The sequence below is a fragment of the Telopea speciosissima genome, chromosome 1 (assembly GCF_018873765.1).
Source record: "Telopea speciosissima isolate NSW1024214 ecotype Mountain lineage chromosome 1, Tspe_v1, whole genome shotgun sequence".
NCBI classification, from domain to species: Eukaryota; Viridiplantae; Streptophyta; class Magnoliopsida; order Proteales; family Proteaceae; genus Telopea; species Telopea speciosissima.
The window spans coordinates 69,885,682-69,905,353 of record NC_057916.1 but is presented as its reverse complement, the minus strand read 5'-3'; the positions used below and the strand labels follow the sequence as shown (position 1 = coordinate 69,905,353).

At 40.0% G+C, this 19,672-nt stretch overlaps 1 protein-coding gene across 7 annotated transcripts in view; it reads right to left on the bottom strand.

Moving 5' to 3' along the window:
• Positions 1-353: 353 nt before the first annotated feature.
• Positions 354-19,672, bottom strand: part of LOC122657290 (CCR4-NOT transcription complex subunit 1-like) — a 44,911-nt gene continuing 25,592 nt past the window's right edge. For 4 of the 7 annotated variants that reach the window (XM_043851942.1, XM_043851981.1, XM_043851964.1 and 1 more), the window contains 16 exons: positions 14,127-14,253; positions 13,937-14,040; positions 13,717-13,854; positions 13,538-13,624; positions 12,974-13,120; positions 12,747-12,881; positions 12,592-12,639; positions 12,352-12,498; positions 12,210-12,271; positions 10,148-10,301; positions 9,836-10,027; positions 9,625-9,729; positions 9,296-9,430; positions 5,746-5,985; positions 5,473-5,574; positions 5,076-5,356 (listed from right to left, as the gene is read on the bottom strand). In XM_043851942.1, the coding sequence (XP_043707877.1) occupies positions 5,207-5,356; positions 5,473-5,574; positions 5,746-5,985; positions 9,296-9,430; positions 9,625-9,729; positions 9,836-10,027; positions 10,148-10,301; positions 12,210-12,271; positions 12,352-12,498; positions 12,592-12,639; positions 12,747-12,881; positions 12,974-13,120; positions 13,538-13,624; positions 13,717-13,854; positions 13,937-14,040; positions 14,127-14,253 (2,073 nt within the window). In that variant the 3' untranslated portion in view covers positions 5,076-5,206. Of the gene's footprint in view, positions 366-5,075; positions 5,357-5,472; positions 5,575-5,745; positions 5,986-9,295; positions 9,431-9,624; positions 9,730-9,835; positions 10,028-10,147; positions 10,302-12,209; positions 12,272-12,351; positions 12,499-12,591; positions 12,640-12,746; positions 12,882-12,973; positions 13,121-13,537; positions 13,625-13,716; positions 13,855-13,936; positions 14,041-14,126; positions 14,254-19,672 lie in introns of those variants that run through there. The other 3 variants (XM_043851956.1, XM_043851989.1, XM_043851951.1) reach the window with 2 other exon arrangements.

Genomic DNA, 19,672 nt, shown 5'->3' with positions numbered 1-19,672 from the left:
CCAACCGAGCCTACCCGATTAAAGCCCGGCCTAACAGGTTTAATAATTGGCGGTCCCAGTGTGGGGTCCTACCTGTCGGGCATCTGAGCGGACCAATCAATTCTAGGCCCAATTAACCCGCCCAGTTACAGCCCGGTTAAGGCCCGACCGTTTTATGAACCTTTAATCTGTTTTCCTTCTGAGTTGTATGTGAAGATTTTGGTCTTTGATCAGTCCTATTTATTACTGGAGAGAGAAAAAAGAGTGGGATCCACAGGGATTTGAGAGAGGCGCGTGCAGGAATTGCACAACTGGTGGAGTGAGGAATGTAGTCGACATACTCAGAGACCATAGTTTCTAGTATGTACAAACAGATAGAATGCACCCTTATAATGGATTCGGAAACAAAGGAGAAAGAAGCTGACCATCCCCCCATCTGTTCCTTTCTTGGTCTATATGAAGACTAAACTTGAGGTAAGAGTGGTCATGGAAGCCATTTGTGCTCCAAACAAAAGCATACATATGATCCAAAGAGTACACTCTATGTTTCAGCCTGGAAGTAGCTTCAAATCCAGAAGCTTGAAACAAGTTGAGAAAAAAATAAAAGTGGGGTTTGAAAGAAAGAAGTTTTTTTTTTTTTTTTGTTTTCTTGAGTTTGTGTGGTGGTAAGAAAATGCATGATTATTTCAGAGACAAGCCTCTCTGCTTGTATCATTCAACACATGGAGTCTCATATGGTTTGTTTTCTCTTTTTCTACATGACTGGAGAGTGACAGTGTGGTCCTTTAGGCCCCGACCTAGCCAGTAACCTGGTTACAGTCTGGTTCTGGCCCAATTATAATACCCGATTATAACCCGAGATCGACTGAAGCCCGACCGAGCCCATCCAGGCCCGGTACGACTACTTAAAAAGTAAGATATGATGTAGCCTGCACGAATGGTGAGGGACGGCTAGGCCTGAGACCGAGCCCTACGGTTGACACCCCGTCAATCCCAATTAAACCAGTGGGAGTGTGTTTGCCTACGGTACAGACTACAAGGGTGGCTGTGTGTGTTTTTAAGTTAAGAGCAAGGGATTGAATGATGTCACACTGGATACATCTCCACTTGCAGTTGGACTAAGTTAAGAACAAGGTTTCAAAAAATGGATTCAGAGATCGATTCGGTCAGTGAAGCCGGCAGATTTCACTGATGTCCCGATTTTTAAAACCGTAACATTCAATTATGAACCAAATCCTCCCTCTTCTGGTAAGCACTTTGAGGCATGGATCTACTACATGGGTAAGTAAAACGTAGCCATAGCCACAAGCATCAAGACCATTTCCCTTGTTTCCTTCTCAAAAAAACCAAACAGAGATTCATACAAGGTAAATCTTCTAATCATAAAATTAGACCAAGGTAGGAACTTCAATTTCACATACATTAACGAACAACTCTATCAACATTTTTTTCCTCCTTAAATTTGCCATAAAGTTTTAACTCAACAATGCCAATCCCTAGGTTCACAACAAAATATGTCTCCTGATGGCAATTTATTTTTATCCATTTGCAATTTCTGACAGCTGCTGTTCTCCATAGAAACAAGCATGATCCTACTCAGACACAAGAGCTAACCTGAATTCTTTCTGTCAATGTAAGTACTATTATGACGGGGACCCCGCACCCAAGATTTTTTTGGTAAAATTCTGCACCCTAGTTTTTTTGACCCAGTCACCACCTCTCTTGAGACAAAAACTTATAAAAAACTATTCCACTTCCAATATGCCTGGACCCACCACCCTGATTTTAGAAACTTTTGCTCCAATCAATGGACCTCTCTTCAAACCACAAACCTCCATAACAAACTAATAAACCGTAGCTTTTTCCTTTCCAAATGGAATAAGTAGGTGTTTGGAAACATCAATTTACTGCAATCCAAATACCTAGAACAGCTTCATGTGCTGGAGGAAAAATCCCCATCTATGGAGGACTCTAAGGGTGTTAGTTTAATCAATGATTGACTTAAATGGATCTTTGCTACTGAAGAGTCTTTCTGGCTTCAAAGGTCCAAACATGCCTACATCTGTGATGGTGACCGAAACACTAAATTTTACCACTCCATAGCAAAAGCAAATCTCAGGAAAAGACATCCTCTCACTTTACAATGAGGATGGTGTTAAAACTGAGGGTCCCATAATTATTGCTGAAATCTTCTCAAACCACCTCTCTAAGATTTTCACCTCATCCAACCCCCTAGGCACCTGTTTTGTTGAATGCTTATTTGATAAAGTTTTGGAACCCCCTGATCTTACCATCTCTGACAACCCAAACCTAATTGAAATCAGAACCGCTGCCTTCTCCATTGGAGCTTTCAAAGCTCTAGGCTCTGATGGATACCAAGCATGTTTCTATCATTCCTTCTGGGACCTTCTATCTGGAGATGTTCTTCAATTTGTTAACTCTTTTTTTTACCAATGGATCCCTACTGGCTAGCTGCAACCACACTTTATTGTGCATGATTCCCAAATTTGAAAAAGCCCTCGTTGCCCCTGATTTTAGACCTATCAGCCTTTGCAATGTCTCTTACAAAATCATTGCAAAAATCATGGTAAACCGCCTCAAACACTATCTGCCCCTCTTCATTTCCCCAAACCAGGCAACCTTCATCCAAGGACGAAAGATCTCTGATAACATCACCATTGCCCATGAAATTTTTCACTTCTTAAAAACAAAAAAACACGTGCGATCTGGCTTTGTAGCCCTTAAACTTGATATGTCCAAGGCCTATGACAGGGTTGAGTGGGCCATGATTACCAAAATCCTGGGGTTTCTCGGGTTCCCTGAAAAATGGATTCTCTGGTTAACTCCCGTATAAGCACAACCTCTTTCTCTTTCAAAATCAATGGCAACCCTTTGGTTACTTTAAACCCTCAAGAGGCCTTCGACAGGGTTGCCCCCTCAGCCCTTATCTTTTCTCCTTACAATGGAAGTCTTATCTCGCTTACTTGATGCTGTTAGAGACCCTGGAGCCATTAAGGGGATTAGAATAGCAAGAAATGTTCTTGAAATGACTCATCTTCTTTTTTACCAACGACACCTTCATTTTCTGTAGAAATTCTAAAGATGACATTCTTGCTATTAAAGCTACCCTTGAATTGTTCTCTGACCTCACAGGCCAGGAAATTAACTTTTCTAAAAGCGAGATCTTGTTCAGCAAAAACACAGATGTTGAAAACAAAAGAAGAATCTGCAACTTGCTTGGCTTAAAGGAAATAAAACTTGATTCTCTCTACCTTGGGACTAGACTCTTCCACCATAGATCCAAGATTAAGGATTTAAAACCCCTTGTTCGGAGAGTCAAATCAAAATTACATATTTGGAAAGCAAACTGTCTTTCCTATGCAGGGAGGCGTGTGTTAATCCAATCTGTCCTTGCTTCCACACCTTCTTACTTGATGTCCTATTTTCTATTTCGCAAAAATCTGCTCCTCTTTAGACTCTATCTACCTTAGTTACTAGAATAATGACCCCCCAAATAAACATAAAACACACCTTATCGGGTGGGATAAAATCTGTACCTCCACTAACTTGGGAGGATTGGGTATCCGTAAATCCCAAACCCACAACAAAGCCATCATCCTCAAACTTTGTTGGAGACTCATCAATGAAGAGTCCTCCCTTTGGGGTAGAGTACTTAAAGCCAAATATTTTCCAAAAACCTCAATTTTCATTCCTATTGTTAGGAAAAATAGAGACTCTTAGGTCTGGAACAGCATTGCATCCGTGCTACCCGACCTCAAGAATATTGTGTAGAGGAAGATTGGAAATGGTCTGGATACTTACTGCTGCTATAACCCATGGATCACAATCATTTCAGGCCACTGTCCTAACCAAAGAAGGAAGCTTCCCCACCCGCCTAGCAGCTAACCATTTTTCTCCGCTTTTACATACCAAGCCCTTAGTCTCCAAGTGGTGGCGTTTTTTCTGGAAATTAAATATTCATTCGAAGTTTAAAATGTTTTTTTGGCGTGTCTCGAATGCAGGTTTACCTGTCAAGGCCACTCTCTCAAAATGGATATCGATCGAGCCTACATGTGGTTTCTGTGGTGCTCGTGATGAATCCCACTAGCATCTCTTTCTATCTGGTGAATGAACTAAGCGTATCTGGGCCTATGGACCCCTCGGACTTAGAACCGAACACCTAAATAGTTCTAGTTTGGCACAACTTTGTGCTTCCCTCTTTCAATCAAAAGCCATGGACAAACCAACAACCTCTTGATTTTTTTCTATTGTCAAACATGTTATTTTATTTGGCTTGTAAGCAACAAAGTAATTGGTGGTCTAGCCACGACGGACCCCACCCCTATTCTTTTAAATGTTTCTAAATAGATTATGGACCTTAATCTAGCATCACCACATTTAAATAATCAACTGCCAAATCCCCTAACTTGCACGCACAATAAATTTACCTTTCTTATACTGCACAAGTCTTTCTAAACCATCCATAGGCCTAATAGGATGGGCTTATTGCTTTTTGTTGGATGGTCAGAGTGTTTAACATCTACAGGATTTGCTGCTTCAACCGATGGAACAGAGGCTGAGCTACTTGAAATCTTGCATGGGTGGAAACACGCTATGAATGATAAAATCCAACTCAAATAAATATGGATCATTAACCAGACTCTACACAGGCTTTTAGTGTCCAAACAGGATAATAGTATTCCTTTTCATATCATCCCTTACTTTTTTGAACTAGCTGAACTAACTTCCAACTTCTCTAATGTATAGTTTAAATACAAAAACAATGTGGTCTCGTATCCTACGCTCTCTAGCTACTTTCTCACATACTAATAGAACAGTTATTTCACCTTTCCTTCATGATGTACATCCCTTTGCTCGCTCTAATTCAATAAAATAGTTTTGTTTTCATTTCAAATAAGAAAACTCATCTTTTCCAATCTATTCTTCTTCTATTGTTGATCCCTGGTTCTCCGGTTGTGATGACAGAATGAATTCAATATTTTCACTGAAAAGTCAACGGATGTTCTTCACACTTTCTCAAAGATTAGAGAAGCTCTTGCTTAGGATCTTAAAAGTCTAGCTTGTTACGTAAAAAGTTGAAAATTATCCACAACAGTTGTCTGATTCAGTCAACAGATTATACGACCACCAGGGCCATTACCTTTTACAAATTGCAAATTAGACATCAAAACCCCATATTCTAAAACGTAACATCCCAGGTGAAGTCTCAGTGTGTGCTGTCAGAGATACCACCGGAAACCATACTCTCATCCATAGGTTTAGGTCCTCCACAAGATCTTGAGACTGACTCAAACAATTTCTCTATCTCCGGTGCACACCTAGTGAATGATCGATTCCAAAAATTATACCTAGGATTCTGCAAACATGAAAGCAAACCAGTTTACACAATGACCACATAAACAATGACATAAAAATTTATTTTAAAAAAGAAATAAAACAGTGTCACCAATTGCCAGTAATTTCACTGTTTACCTTGATGAGCTCAATAAAAGTGATCAACAGGCCCCAAGGATGAGGTCTGTTGACAATCAAGCGTTCCAACAATACCCTAGTTATTTGCTCCTGTATAATTTCCTGTACGACAAGGGGTCAAATAAGTTATTAGCAGCTTTTGCCATAGACATTTTGTATTTATATCAACTGAATTCGGAGAAAAAAAATTAGTTGCACAACAATAATTTCAAGGACAGTGACACAAGTTGGGGACAAAACAAAAGGAAGAGAAATAATAGGAGACATGCTTACCTGGTTTGCTTCGGCAAACAAGTAGAGGAGGACAAAAGAGAAGTAATGTGTATTGTTATTTGGATATCGTAGCTGGTTAGCAACTGCATTCAAGAAGAGGTAGCGACCTTCCGTATCGAGTTCCCCAATCAAAGTCTGGAAGATATCCATGGCAGCACCCACCAAGAAAATATCCATGGAGGCACCCTGTGCCATTGGTTGTGCATGCGGTGCAGTCCTTGTCTGTAGTTGCTGAATAGCCTGCAATAGTGCCACCCAAATACAAGCAATCAATGAATGGTCCAGCCTTTGTAATGTGGGCAATTATTAGTTCCTATAATCAAATGGTCTGGATGGGCAAATCAATCATCAAAGAGACTCAAATCAAGGGAAAACCTAGCTAAGCCTTTGTCGCAGGCTACCTAAAAATACCTTCCGAAAATATCAGCACCACATACACACCGACAGTCATCATTTGGTCTCTACTCATGATGATAACTGAATGAGTAATAATGCCAAACCCTATTTAACCATGATGCAGTTATGGATGCCAAGAGTCATACTGACACGTTGCATCCTACTCAGTGATTCCCAAACAATAGGGTCTGGGGAGACGTTGACGACGACTTTTCTGAATGTTTTCAGACATATTAATAGTTACTTTTATCATATAAAATCAATTCTATAAATATATTTCATTTTTACCTTTTTTTTTTTAAGCTAAACACTTGGCTTGTTCTGGTTAACCAAGCTGAATTACCTGAAAAGGAAAATAAATTTCATTTCATCACAAGATTCTGTCATGGTAGTTTCCGATAGGGGGTCTATGTGTAGACCCTGGGGTGGGTATCAGGAATAAGAAAGTTATTTTGTGGTAGAGTGTCCCAAGGAGAAAAACAGCCTTGCACTAAACATAAAAATCTCTCCCCATTCTTTGACAGAGGTTGGCAGGGGTTAGGGTACCTTGTCATAGCAGCAAACCACCTCTCACGGAATCTTTATTGTACCCTTTATCGAATCGTCGAATTTTTTTAATCTAATAAGAAGGCTTTCGAAGGAGACATTTACTCTTTCAATATCTGATCCATTCGTAGGGCAAGACCACAACCTCTCAGAATAAATTAATGCATCAGACATGGTGGACAATGAACCCATCCCGAGTCAGTCCCACAGCAGTGACTGAATCCTTGTCCACGCGTATCGACACACAATACAGCAGGTGGGCAGACAAGTCTGTGTAACATAGGCTGAACCAAACTAGCGACAGTCTTACACAACAGGTGCTCACCTTCTGGAGAGTACAATGCCCGCATAGTTAATCTAAATTCACAGATAGTACACATGTACACCAATGGATCCCAATCATTAAAACCTGGCTTTAAAACATGTATAGTTTCCCATGGTATAAAAGTATTATGCTATATTAATAAACACCTACTTTGAAAAGAGAGAGGAGCATTTAGTTACCTCCAAAAGTGGGCATCATAGTAGCCAAACAGATTTCTGCTTAACTAGAAGGTCCGATAGATTATTATGTAAGGATTGTAAGATCATACTAAGGAAGAAATTAACCACACAACCTAGATTAGTGGTCATGGATATGTGCCTCGTTACTTATTTATCCTAGGATAAGGTGATGAAGCTTAAAAGAAGATACCTTGAAATCATTAACTGATACTGGTGGAGGGCGGATAGGAGAGGGGGGAAATTGCAGGGGAAAGGGAAAGAGATCACACAATTACACACTCTCACAGAGTAAACCAATAAACTTCTATTTAATTCGTTAGCCCACTGTTGGGTTACACACTTACATGTAAGGGAAAAATAACAAGACTCCTAGTTAGACTATGAAACTGAAATAACAACTTGCAATTCAAACTACTCTAACTCCAACGTATGTAACTCAAAACAAATAAAAGACTGAAGAAAATGAACTACTAAATAAATAAACTAATTCCAACCCTTGTTGGAAAAAAAAACATTGGGCTGGTTCTGTCTAGGTTTGGGTTTACCACAGCCTATCATGGCAGTCCAACCAGTTAAGGGATACTGCATCAATCTCCTCCTTTGAAAATAACTCAACTCCGTCGAGTTTGGAAAAGGACCAAGGAGGTCATCTGAAGCAATACTGACGGGGACATCATGCCGCACCATTACCAGAGGCCCTTTGTGCACCACTACTAGAGGCGCAAGAGACTACCACGGAGCCAGTTACTATGGTTCCTCGGTGTATGCTTATTACCGATGATATTGTTTTGGTGGATGAGACAAAAGCAAGGATAACAATTACGGAAATCAACCTTGGAATCAAAAGGTTTTAAGATAAGTAGAACAATGACAGAGTATATGGTGTGAACTTTAGTTACACTGGGACAGATAATAAGGTGGTGAAGAAGATTGATGAGAAAGATTCAGCGAAGTGATTTTTTCAGGTATCTGGGCTCAAGCATAAATAAAGAAGGTGAAATAGAGGATGGTATTTCATAGAGAATTAAAATAGGATGGATGAAATGGAGAGGTGTGTCCAGAGAATTGTGCGATCAACATATTCTTTTGAAAAATAAAGGAAATAGAGAATTGTATTTCATATGACTAGCTATGATGTATGGTGCAGTTAAGAAGCACCATGTAGATCAACTCAGTGTAATGGATGAGCTGATGATGTTGAGATGGATGTGGGGCAAAACTAGGAAGGACAAAGTAAAGAATGGGCATATTAGAGCTGATTTGGGAGTAGCTCCGATACATGATAAGCTACGAGAAAGTCATTTGAGGCGGCATGGCCATGTTCAACGGAGGCCTTTGGATGGCTTCAATACGGAGGAGTGATTTGATTCAAATTGAAGAAAATAAAAGAGCCAGGGGCAGACATAATGACCCTAGAAGAAGTGGTGAGGAAAGACATGCATAGCTTAGGCCTTGTATCAAGTATGACTTCGAATAGAGCTGATTGGAGGGCAAGGATCTATGTAGTTGACCCCATTTAGCTGGGATAAGGCTTAGTTGTTGTTGTTGTTGTCGTTGTACGCTATATTAGTAAATAGTAATTCGTATGCGTAGGGTTTTACTTGTATTTTTTACCTTGTAAAAAGTGACAATACCCGCAATCTCCAAACCATATTTTCCATCCCCGAATTTACGAAGGCTCCGTTTGTTTAGAGGGGAAGGTGGGGTGGGATTGCTGGGAAGATGGGACCCACATGTTGGTGGGGTTATGTTAGGGTGGAAATGTTGAGGTCAAGTTAAGGTCAAGTTACTTTTCCCATGAACAGTAACCAAAGTCCCACCAAATAAGATAGCAAAAGGTGGGATTTTGAAGTGCCACATCAGCAAACAAAGCAATTAATGATGTCCCTAAGCTTTTGTAAGTTCCAAACCCAAATTAACCAAACAAGGTTGGTGTGGGATTTTGAAGTGCCACATCAGCATTTTCCCACCCCACCTAAGTTCCCTCTGAACAAACGGGGCCTAATTGTGCATAGCATCCAAATGGATACCGTCAAACTAAAAATCCACAAATAGAAGGGAAAAGGAAAAAGAAAACTATACACCAAGGCAGTGAAAGAATTACCTGCATTCCCACATAAAGCACGAGGGAGTTGATCAAGGGCACATTGTATCGGGTTCCAGCCTGGGCTGCCTCACTTGGAGGAAGCAACAATCTCTGCTTCAGTTCTGCCAAGAAGGAAGACCCTTGTTGCCTTGTCTGCAGAGTTGTAAAGCGAGAATAGAAGATAAGAAAAAAACCAAAAAAAATAAAAGACTCAAGTAGAAGCAAAAGAGCAACTTATATTAAAAGAGGGAGGGAGGGAGCACAAAGGTGGAAGAAAATACTCCAGCCAATTCCATAGCGCTTTACGCCAGTTGAAATACAAACAGTTCTAACAACCATCCCAATACCTTGAGATACTCATCAATGTCATTCTTCATTTGCTTTGCCTTCAGAGCAGTATCAACTTCAGACAAAATGCGCGGTGATTGGCTGATCTCTGCTAGTAGATCAATCTACAAATGGTAAAATTACAAAGGAGACAGAAAGGTAAATTGTTTATATTGGAATTAGCCTGAGCATGAGGAGAGTTAAAGATATAAACCAAAATCCAGTAAACACCTTCAAGTTGGGCGTGGACGGATCAGGCAGCCTCATATTGCGGGGGAATGCACTGAGGATAACATTCCGCATCTGGATGCAGCTGGGAGGTATTACATCACAGAAGCTGAAATGATAATCACAGAGGAACTCAGGGAAATCATGAAGCAGCACGAGCAGCACTCTCAAAGTTCCTTTGTACAGAAAGTGAACCTGCATACACAAAGTGTAAACCATGAGACCCAGAACTTTTTATAGATAAGACATAATATTGTAAAGCAAAATATATAAATGAAACAAAGAGCCAAATGACATGCGTGAAGAATAACAAACCGGTTCACCCATTTCAGCATTCCTTAAATATGGCTCCAAAAACTTAAACAAGTCCACCAGCAGCCGTTGAACAAGAGGCCAACCCTTCTGAGGGTTAAGTGTGAGCAATTTAGGCATGTAACTCCTGTGACTCACCAGCTCAAGCCAAGCAAAGCTGAAAAGCAAACACAACAGAAGTCCCTTTCATGAATAGAAGACAAGCCCACTATAAAACCTAAGCATAAGAACAATGGTATGACAAGATCAGTAATTCGTCATATATCCACAACCAGATGCTACAATCCTCTATAATGCCAAAGACTGCATTAGACAAGTGCAACGACCTAAAAGCATCAAATGTTGATTAAGCACCCCACCTATACCGTTTCTACAAAGCATGCAGTACCACTCAAGTTGCCTAGAAAATTGTAGTGACAGAAAAAACTACAAAGCCTTAACATCAAAATGAATTTTAATCTGGCAGGAATGATTTACAGCCATGTGGACCAAAATATTGGTATAACACTGGTGATGTAGATTTGGTCAATTGATGGGGCTGTGTAAGGTAGGCCATAATCTGTCCCATACTATGGGTTGTTTACGCCCATCAGTTTCAGCATGTACCTGGCCCATTGATTCTGTCCAAAGGAGAGATCCAAGTCAACTTTAAAATAGAGGTCGAACACCTGCACTTGAGGGAGGCCTTAGTCAACGCGATTGCTGATTTAAGGGAGGATAACTTCTAGTTTGTGTGGGCCCATGGCTAGCTGGAAGATATTGAATTAGAGATCGAGATTGGAGATCAAAGTGAAGATTAATTGACATCGACCAGTTTTATTTGGAAAGCGATGACCGTCAAACAAGGAAGAGATTATGACCAGCAGTTGGAGATTAATCAGGAGACCAAATCTGCAGCTGACTGGACTCGACTCAAAAGGGATCAATTGGGTTATAGAGGGATTATCTAATTTGTTTTAATTAGTTATTCCCTATTTGAAGGTCATGCTTGGTGCGTTGGTCAAGTGCTCACTTGCTGAACGCTTGGTCACGGGTTCGTTCAAGTCCTGGAAACAGCCTCTCTGGAAACAGGGGGTAAGGCTGCGTACATTTGACCCTCCCCAGACCCTGCTAAATGCGGGAGCCTTGTGCACTGGGTATGGCCTTTTAGTTATTCCCTATTTTCTATGTAATAGTTAATGTGCTAGATTAGGAATCAAGTTCTATTTTGAATTGGAGTTTATTTTGTTTCACAAGTTATCTTAGGTTGTAATCGAATTTTTTTTATAAATAAAGGTGCAAAGGCTGTAACAGCCAAGTCGAGTTTATGAAAAAATAGAGTTTGGATTCAACTTGAAACCTTGTTAATGGCTGTGAAATGCAGTTGGGGTGAGAGGTCCAAGAGAGGGAGAGAGTGGGGCTTAATCCTATTATCCTATCTTCTTCTATTTTTTTTTAAATCACTTTCGTGACTGAGACCTGCTGCAACCCAGAACCATTTGAGGGTGTAATTTTGAGGCTGAATCAATGATTGAATGATGACAAGGTGCTACAGAGTTGCTGCTTCAATTACTTATATAAATTCCTGCACAATACTACAATTGATTTTTTTTTTCTTTTTTTTTTTTTGCGGCCGGGGGGGGGGGGTGGATTGCTGCAAAATCCCACGGGATCAATGTCTCCATCAGCTTTTTACCCAAAAAAAAGAAAATCTCTCCATCGGCTTATCTGTTGAAGCCCACATGTGGAGGATTAAATCAGCACTCAAGCAGGGTGGGTGGACTGCTATTTGGAGGTATTATGAATTGGCTTTTGTTAAATCTCCTCATCTGAAACCCTAGTTCAAGATATAATACATTTCATCATATAGTAACCTGATTTGTTGAGTTGTTAAGGGATCCTGACTGGGGTTAGGTCATTAGTGACCCGACCTTGCATCAACTGGCTAGAAAAATACTGCTTAAAAATAACATAAATTGACCAAACGAGCTGAGGTACTGGTTGGAGAAATCACAGTATGGTATACATAAAAACTGTAACAAGGAATGATCATTTAAGAAATTACAAAACAATTTGGCATACAGACCTGAAACCAGGAACTTTGAGGGGTTGCAAAGCATGAAAAGCATTAGCAAATGCTGTCAACACCTGCAGACACAAACCTGTGTTAATGATTATGGCCTAACAACGCAACAGTGGGGAAGTGTAAAATGCAAAACCACACATACCTGAAAGTTGGCACCATCAAGGACCGGATCTAGAGAACCAAGGTCATAAAGCCAGTTGATAAACAATCTGAAATATGGTCTTGGATTGAAGGATGTCTTCTTTTCCTCTGCATCTTTCTGGATGACCCTCACAGTTACTGATAGGATCTGTCCAGGAGTCATTTACATAACAATTAAAGTAATGCTCTGAATAAAGGGCGGGCTAAAAAATTCTAGAAATTAGTTTTTGTGGATTCAAACCTTGGGCAAAAGAAACAGTCTATTTGACCCTTGGTCCACCGTACAGTACTGAAAACCAATTTACAAAACACAAAATTCGTAATGATAATGGAAGCAAGATTTTCAGGGACAATAAGCTATCTCTTGTAACCAAATGCAGAAGAAAGTATCTTTACCTTGAGAATTAGAAAGATGAGCTTCGCACACATATCAATAGCAAAAAATGACATATGCTGGGAATGATGAGGCTGTAGCGATAATGAGGCAGGAGTTGTTACCTCAGTAGATAGGCAGTGTGCTACTGAAAGTTCCTGCAGCAAAATATCACTCGTAAAGTTGTTCATCGACCATAAATTCCATCATTGATTCCCAAACAAAGTAATAAAGATGGAAGAAAAATTACCGTTAGGATACGGAAAAAGCGATCTGATATATCATCCCCTATAAGCAACCCACTTTGTTGTAATTGGGAAATGTAATGTGTATAAGCTGCATCATTTGCACCAGGAAGTTCACAAATTCGACACCATTCACCAAACAGGACTGTAACCTGCAGCATACTCGGAGACAAAATAAGCATAAAGTACAAAATACACAAAGTAAAGATTGAATGATCCCATCACATATGTCTTCAGGTCAAGCAGAATAACTTAGGTGTTACTATGACTGAAACATAGTGATGACCACACTCAAAATTTGCTTTAGTTTCAAGATGAATCACTTAATTGTTTGGCATTCACCCATAGAAGTAGGTGACCTACATGATGTACAAAAAGGAGCAGGAGAAAGCACAGTACATACGAAAACAAGAATACAAGGCAATTTCTTTCAAATGAAGATAGAGTAAACACCAAAGAACAGTAATATCATCTCTAAAAACATGGTAATATCCACCTCATTCTTTTAAACATCTTAATCATTACATCTGGATATCTATGAATTTCATCGAACAAGCACTAATTCGTACCTGTTCACGGAAACCAGCAGGATCTGCTGCCATAGATTCAGCATTGGTATAGTCTTCCCTGATTGCCATGGAGCGACCAGGAGACTGCTGCGAAAGAATCACATCCAAAATGTTGAATCCTAAAAAAATCTAGCACATATTCACAATGATATAACTGAGCATCGCTAAAAAACAAATACCTTTTTCTCCCGGGCCTGTCTAGTCTTATCCTCCTTGCCAGTGGTTAAACTAGACAATGCAGCTGAATTAGCAGCAGGATTCCTGGCAATGTCAACCAATTGCTGTAAAGTTTCAGGGGATCCAGGCCTCATTGCAAGCTGCAAATGTCAAACAACTAATCGATGAGGGATTTATGGAACTCAAAACAAACCAATAATCACAATCAGAAGAAAATCAGACCTTTGCCAAGGCATCAACAAGATTGTGGAGTTCTGACACACTAACACCAGGTTCCTGAACCACCAGCGCTTGGAGAAGAGAAATGGCAAACTCTGTAGCAGTTTCTGCAAATTTTACACCACCAGTTAGCTGCATAAATTGTACCAAAATAACATTAAATCTAAAAAGTAAATTCCCTCCCTGTACATACTGTTCCTTCCTGCATCAATAAGCTTTGCCATGTGTACATTGTACTCTGCAAGGTTTAGTAATTCACTGCGAATGAGACCAACAGCTATATCCTTGTTGAACTTGCGCTCCTCATCCGAGTAAATCACCTAGAAGATAAAATAATAGAAAATGGAAAGCATGAAAAACTAAACACATGAACACCAAAACTTTCGAATTTGGACAAGAAAACACTCTTTTAGGAAAAATCTATACACACCTTTGTGAAACTCTAGGAAGATGAAAGAGTGAAATCATAGAATAACGTTTCTTTTTCTTACATAAATAGTGTAGTAGGATCTCACACTCAGAGTCTTATAGGGTGAAGAACATTTTTGGAAATATATAGCATAAAAGCACATCTTTATTTGCTAAAAATCAAGGCAACTTAAACTTTGTTTATGACGAAGTAATAATTACTTCTATTTTTGGTTGTTTGATAATTTTTCCTAGAAAATACAGAACAACAATATTAATATTAGATCCATATCAGCTAAATATAACACATTTTCCAAACAGAAGACATAGTTAGGAGTAATGATATCACAATATGGACTTCGAATTAATGCATCAACGCTGTTATTGAACTTGAGAAACAACAACCCCCCCCCCCCCTTAAGAAAAAAAAAAGGATTTAGGGACAAAAGGAGGAGAGGGCTTATAGATTTGTTTAACATTTTTATAAAGAAACACCCTTGTCTTCTTTCTGCTTCTAATCATTGACCACTCCTTCCACTCATTTTTATGGAGTCAAAATATATGTATGGAAATTACCACATTACCCAAAAATGGCATCAGTTACCAAATTATCCATCCAATCTTTCATTCAACCAAATTACCCAAAATAAAGATGAGTATTACTAAAATGCCCTAAACAATGCCTGCTTTAAGATAGACCCTCACCGCATACTTTTTGACATTTTTGCCCCTAACCATCATAGAAAAACTGTCCAAAAGGAGTTGTTAATTGTGTGCACCACAACCGCGCTACAGTTCTCCGTTCCTCCCTCAGACTAGTAATGGTTGCCTGCCGCACCTGTACAACAACAACTCAGCCTTATCCCAACAAAATGGGATCGGCTACATGGATCCCAGAAGTAACAGAAATCAATAATATAAAAAAGGGAAGGAGCACACAACAATGACACGAACTCTAGCGCATCGACCCGACTTAGCAACGAACCGCATCATAACTGAGCCTCAGGTCTCGAGAAAGGAGTGTATTAACACCATGGTCACAAACATCATAGCCCAACTAAAACGGAATCGCCCATGTGGATCTTCGCTCTCCACTCAGCTCTATTTGAAGTCATACAAGGAGCAAGACCTAAGCTAAGCATGTCTTTCTTCACCACTTCTCCTATGGTTTATCTTAGGCCTGCCTCTAGCTCTTTCGGTTCCCTCAATCTTGATCAGATCGCTCATTCGAACTAGGGCATCCGATGGCCTCCGTTGAACATAGCCATGCCACCTCAAACGACTCCCTCTAAGTTTATCGTGAATCGGGTCTACTCACAAACCAGCTCTAATATGGTCAGTTCTTACTTTATCCTTCCTAGTTATCCTACACATCCATCTCAACCATGGAACAAGATCTCAATTTTCCAAGGGGTCCAGACAAAACTTAATACGAGTTCTAAAGTGCAATATCTCAGTCGAGATCATGGGTAACTCGACCCAGATCTTGACCCATCTTATCCTTTAAAAGTATAGTAACTTGACAAAACTCGAGATATCTCGATCGAGTTCTGTCCAGAACCTCTTTTCTTCCCCTGTGAAGGCTGTGAGCTCATTTCACCTCCGAATTTCAACGTACAACCTGCCGGAGAGTTGATTCAGCTACACAATTGAAGGATTCATCTCAAATTTGAAGCATTTTTCAAAGGTAAACAATTTTTTCCCAAATCTATTTTTTTTCAAAAAAAATTGTTCAAACCTTGGTAGATTCATATCAATTTAAGATATGTTACATAACTTTGGACGATCTATCACTTGATGGAGTTCGATTTTTTTTTCTTTTATTATTTTTTTATTATATTTCTGCAAAAAAAAATAGGATGAATAGTACTTTGTTTGGAAGTGATTTTCATGTATGTTGGACAACCTTGGATGCTCTACAACCTCATGGAGTCATTTTGTTTTTTTCACCTATTAAAAAAATTATTTTATTTTTCAGAATTAATCATTAAAATTTAAAAATATATATATAATATTAAGGAAAGAAGGGTCGCAATCATTCACAGACTTAGGATGATGACATGAGTATGCAAACCATTCTTGTGAGTTTCGAAAGCATGAGTATAGATACTACTAGTAAGCGTCAATCGTGGCATTCATCTCTCAGCCTCATCATGACTATGATTATGGCCAGGAAAGCACCAATTCCGAATATAGTGGCTATGGTCAGTTTGGGCAGCCAGCACTTGAGTTAGACAATCAAAGCACTGGGTCAAGTTTTGGGCCCATATTCCCAGTCCTAAACCAGCCACACTCATACATGCCTCAATATGACAGTAGCAGTGGATCTCACGCCTCATGGCAACCGCCTCCCATGTACCCTAGGATAGGGGAATTGGCATATGTTGATGAAAACATTGATATGAATGTTGTGGCAAACTATGTGCAATACTACAGCAACACTATGACATGGGAATTCTATGTGGATAGTTTTGGGACTAAATTCATTAATCAATCACATTTTATGTAATGTACCGTTGTTAAACAGATCGATGTATTGTACACTTTAACATTTCTAATGCTTATTTAAGTTGTTTTACATTAATTGAATGTTTTGATTGCTTTCTATTAATAAATTATTTGTAAAGTAGGGTATTTTAGTACTTTGCCGCCTACCAACCTAGGGTCCAAAGTGAAACTCATATTTGGACTTTGTTTTTGCAAAATTTGAAAGTGCCATTGCGTTTAAATGGCCTAAAATAGGCTGCGTACCAAGTTTCAGACCCAAACTAGGTCTAAAACCCACTGAAACCATGTTTCGAGTTGGAAATGCACCAACTATATCGAGATCTCGAGATATCTAGAGTCAACTCGGTTTTCCAAGGCATCGAGTTGGGGTCGAGTTCCGAGTTTTAGTTCTATGATCTCAACATACTCATCTCTATCACGCTTAGTTTATTTATATGACACTTCTTCACAACCCAGCATTTCATACATCATAGCTGGTCTAATGACAGTCCTATAAAATTTCCTTTAAGCTTTAAAGGACTATGCCGATCGCATAGAACTCCGAACGCACTTCTCCACCCTATTTTAATCCTTTGGGCAACGTCATCCTCTATGTCAGCCTCCTTATTAACAATTGATCCCAGATATCTAAAATAATCACTTTGTGGGATCTCCCTCTCACCAACATTCACTGCCTATCCGGCCCAGTGTTGCAAAACTTACACACCATATATTTGGTCTATTCTCTGCTTATCTTCAAGCCTTTTGATTCCAAGATTGATCCCCATAGTTCCACTTTGGCGTTAATCTCTGCTTGAGTCTCATCCACTAAAACAACAACATCTGCAAAGATCATACACCAAGGGACCTCTTCTTGTATGCCTCTGGTTAGGTCGTCCATGATAAGCGCAAACAGAAAAGGGGCTTGAGGCTGATCCTTAATGTAACCCAATTGAAATTGGGAATTCACCCGCCTTGGCCCCCCGTCATTCTAACGCTAGTCACCACATCAGCATACATATCTTAATTATGTCTACATATTTACAAGACACCCTTCTCTTCTTTAATTATATCTTTAATTATGTCTGCCTCACATGTGCTCACAACAATTAACAATGCCTTCGGACATTGTAATGGTCATGGTCAAGAATAAAAATGTCAAAAACATACACAGGCGATGAGCTGTCGTAGAGAGGTCACTATTTAGGGCATTTCAATAATACACATCTTTATTTTGGATAATTTGGTCAAAGGAAAGATTGCTCCATTGTGATCAACTGGTCGGGGGTTCGAGTCTGGAAACAATCTCTCTATAAGCAGGGGTAAGTGATGTAGAATCTGAACAAAATAAAAGGCAAAGAACCAGGCCCCTAGTTGGGCCAGGAATGAACCAAGCTCCAGCCAACCCAGCAGGGCCAACTCGAGCCAGAGAAGGCAGGGGTTACTACACCCCACGATGGTGCTAAGTACCCTCCTTGACCAGTCAAAGATGCTCCACGATTTTTGTTAGACCCTCCTTTGACTAGTCAGCTGGATTTGAGTTCACTTAGTAGTATCCATATTTAGTAGTTTCTAATTTGTGTTAGCTTCTAATTTGAGACTGATTTATAAAGCCAAACAGTTTCTATTTTAGTAACTTCTATTTAGTTAGGATTTAGTAGTTGCTATTTTCTAAGTTTCTATTTCATTGTAAGCTTGCCTAAGCTATTAATAGGCATCATATCTTAATGGAAGAGGTTAAGTTTTAGAAAAAAAAGAATCTCAGGCATATTAGCCATCGGTTATGGGAGTTTCCTCCTATGTTTAACAGCTGAGATATGGGTGAGAGACCCAGGCTCAGAAGGCCATCCCCTACCCCCCCCCCCTTTTTTCTTCTATCTTCTCTTGTCCCTTTTCTCCCTACCCTGCTCGACGCCCTTTACTGCTGCTGCTGTTGCTGGAGTTCATTTTTCGAGATTGAAGACACCCTCAATCACTGTCGTCGTTTCTTCTTGGTATTCTATTGAGTGGACCTGCTGCTGTACCTCCGCAATTCATCCGGTTGTAACCTTCTAATTTCAAAACCATCATCCAACATCCACCAACCCTGCTGGATTTTGAAACTCAGATTTCCTTATACCATCACTCCACTCGATCCACACTTCCACCCCCAATCCAGGCCTGAAACTTCCATTCTTCCATTACTTTCTATTTTCATTCCCTGCCTTCCACCCTCAATTCCCACCATCAGAACAGACCCAAACCTGCAGATCAAACTCCCCATACCAAGTCTCACACTCGGTTACTGCAGAGAGCACCAACAACCTGTTTTGGAAGGTTTCTCCTAACATTCTATTTTGGTGAATCCTAAACTTCACATCAAGCCATCAGAAGTGAACAGAATTTTGAAGGCAGCCTCTCCCAATCATTCTCTACCTTCGATCCAAAAGGGGTATTCATCAGTTGGTTGGTTTGGCTAACACCCTAAGCTTCTAATTCTGCCCTTGTTTCTAATTTGGTGTTATTGCTATTTTGATGTTCAGCGGCAACCTGCGATCGATCCGACTGTAGAGTGGTTCTTAGCTGAACCTCTTCTACATTAGTAAGGCTGCGTACATTATGACCCTCCCCAGACCCTGCAGTGGCGGGAGCCTCATGCACTGGCACACCCCTTTTTGGTCAAAGGAAAGATTGGGTGGGTAATTTGGTAAGCAGAAACCCATTCTTGAATAATCTGGTAATTTTCACAAATATATTACCCTCCCCTCTCTTCCTTCGGCTACTAATCTCTGGCCACCCTTCCTCCTGTCTCCTCTTTCTCTCTCTATCTGGCAGCCACCCACCTGCTTCCTCTCACTCTCTCTC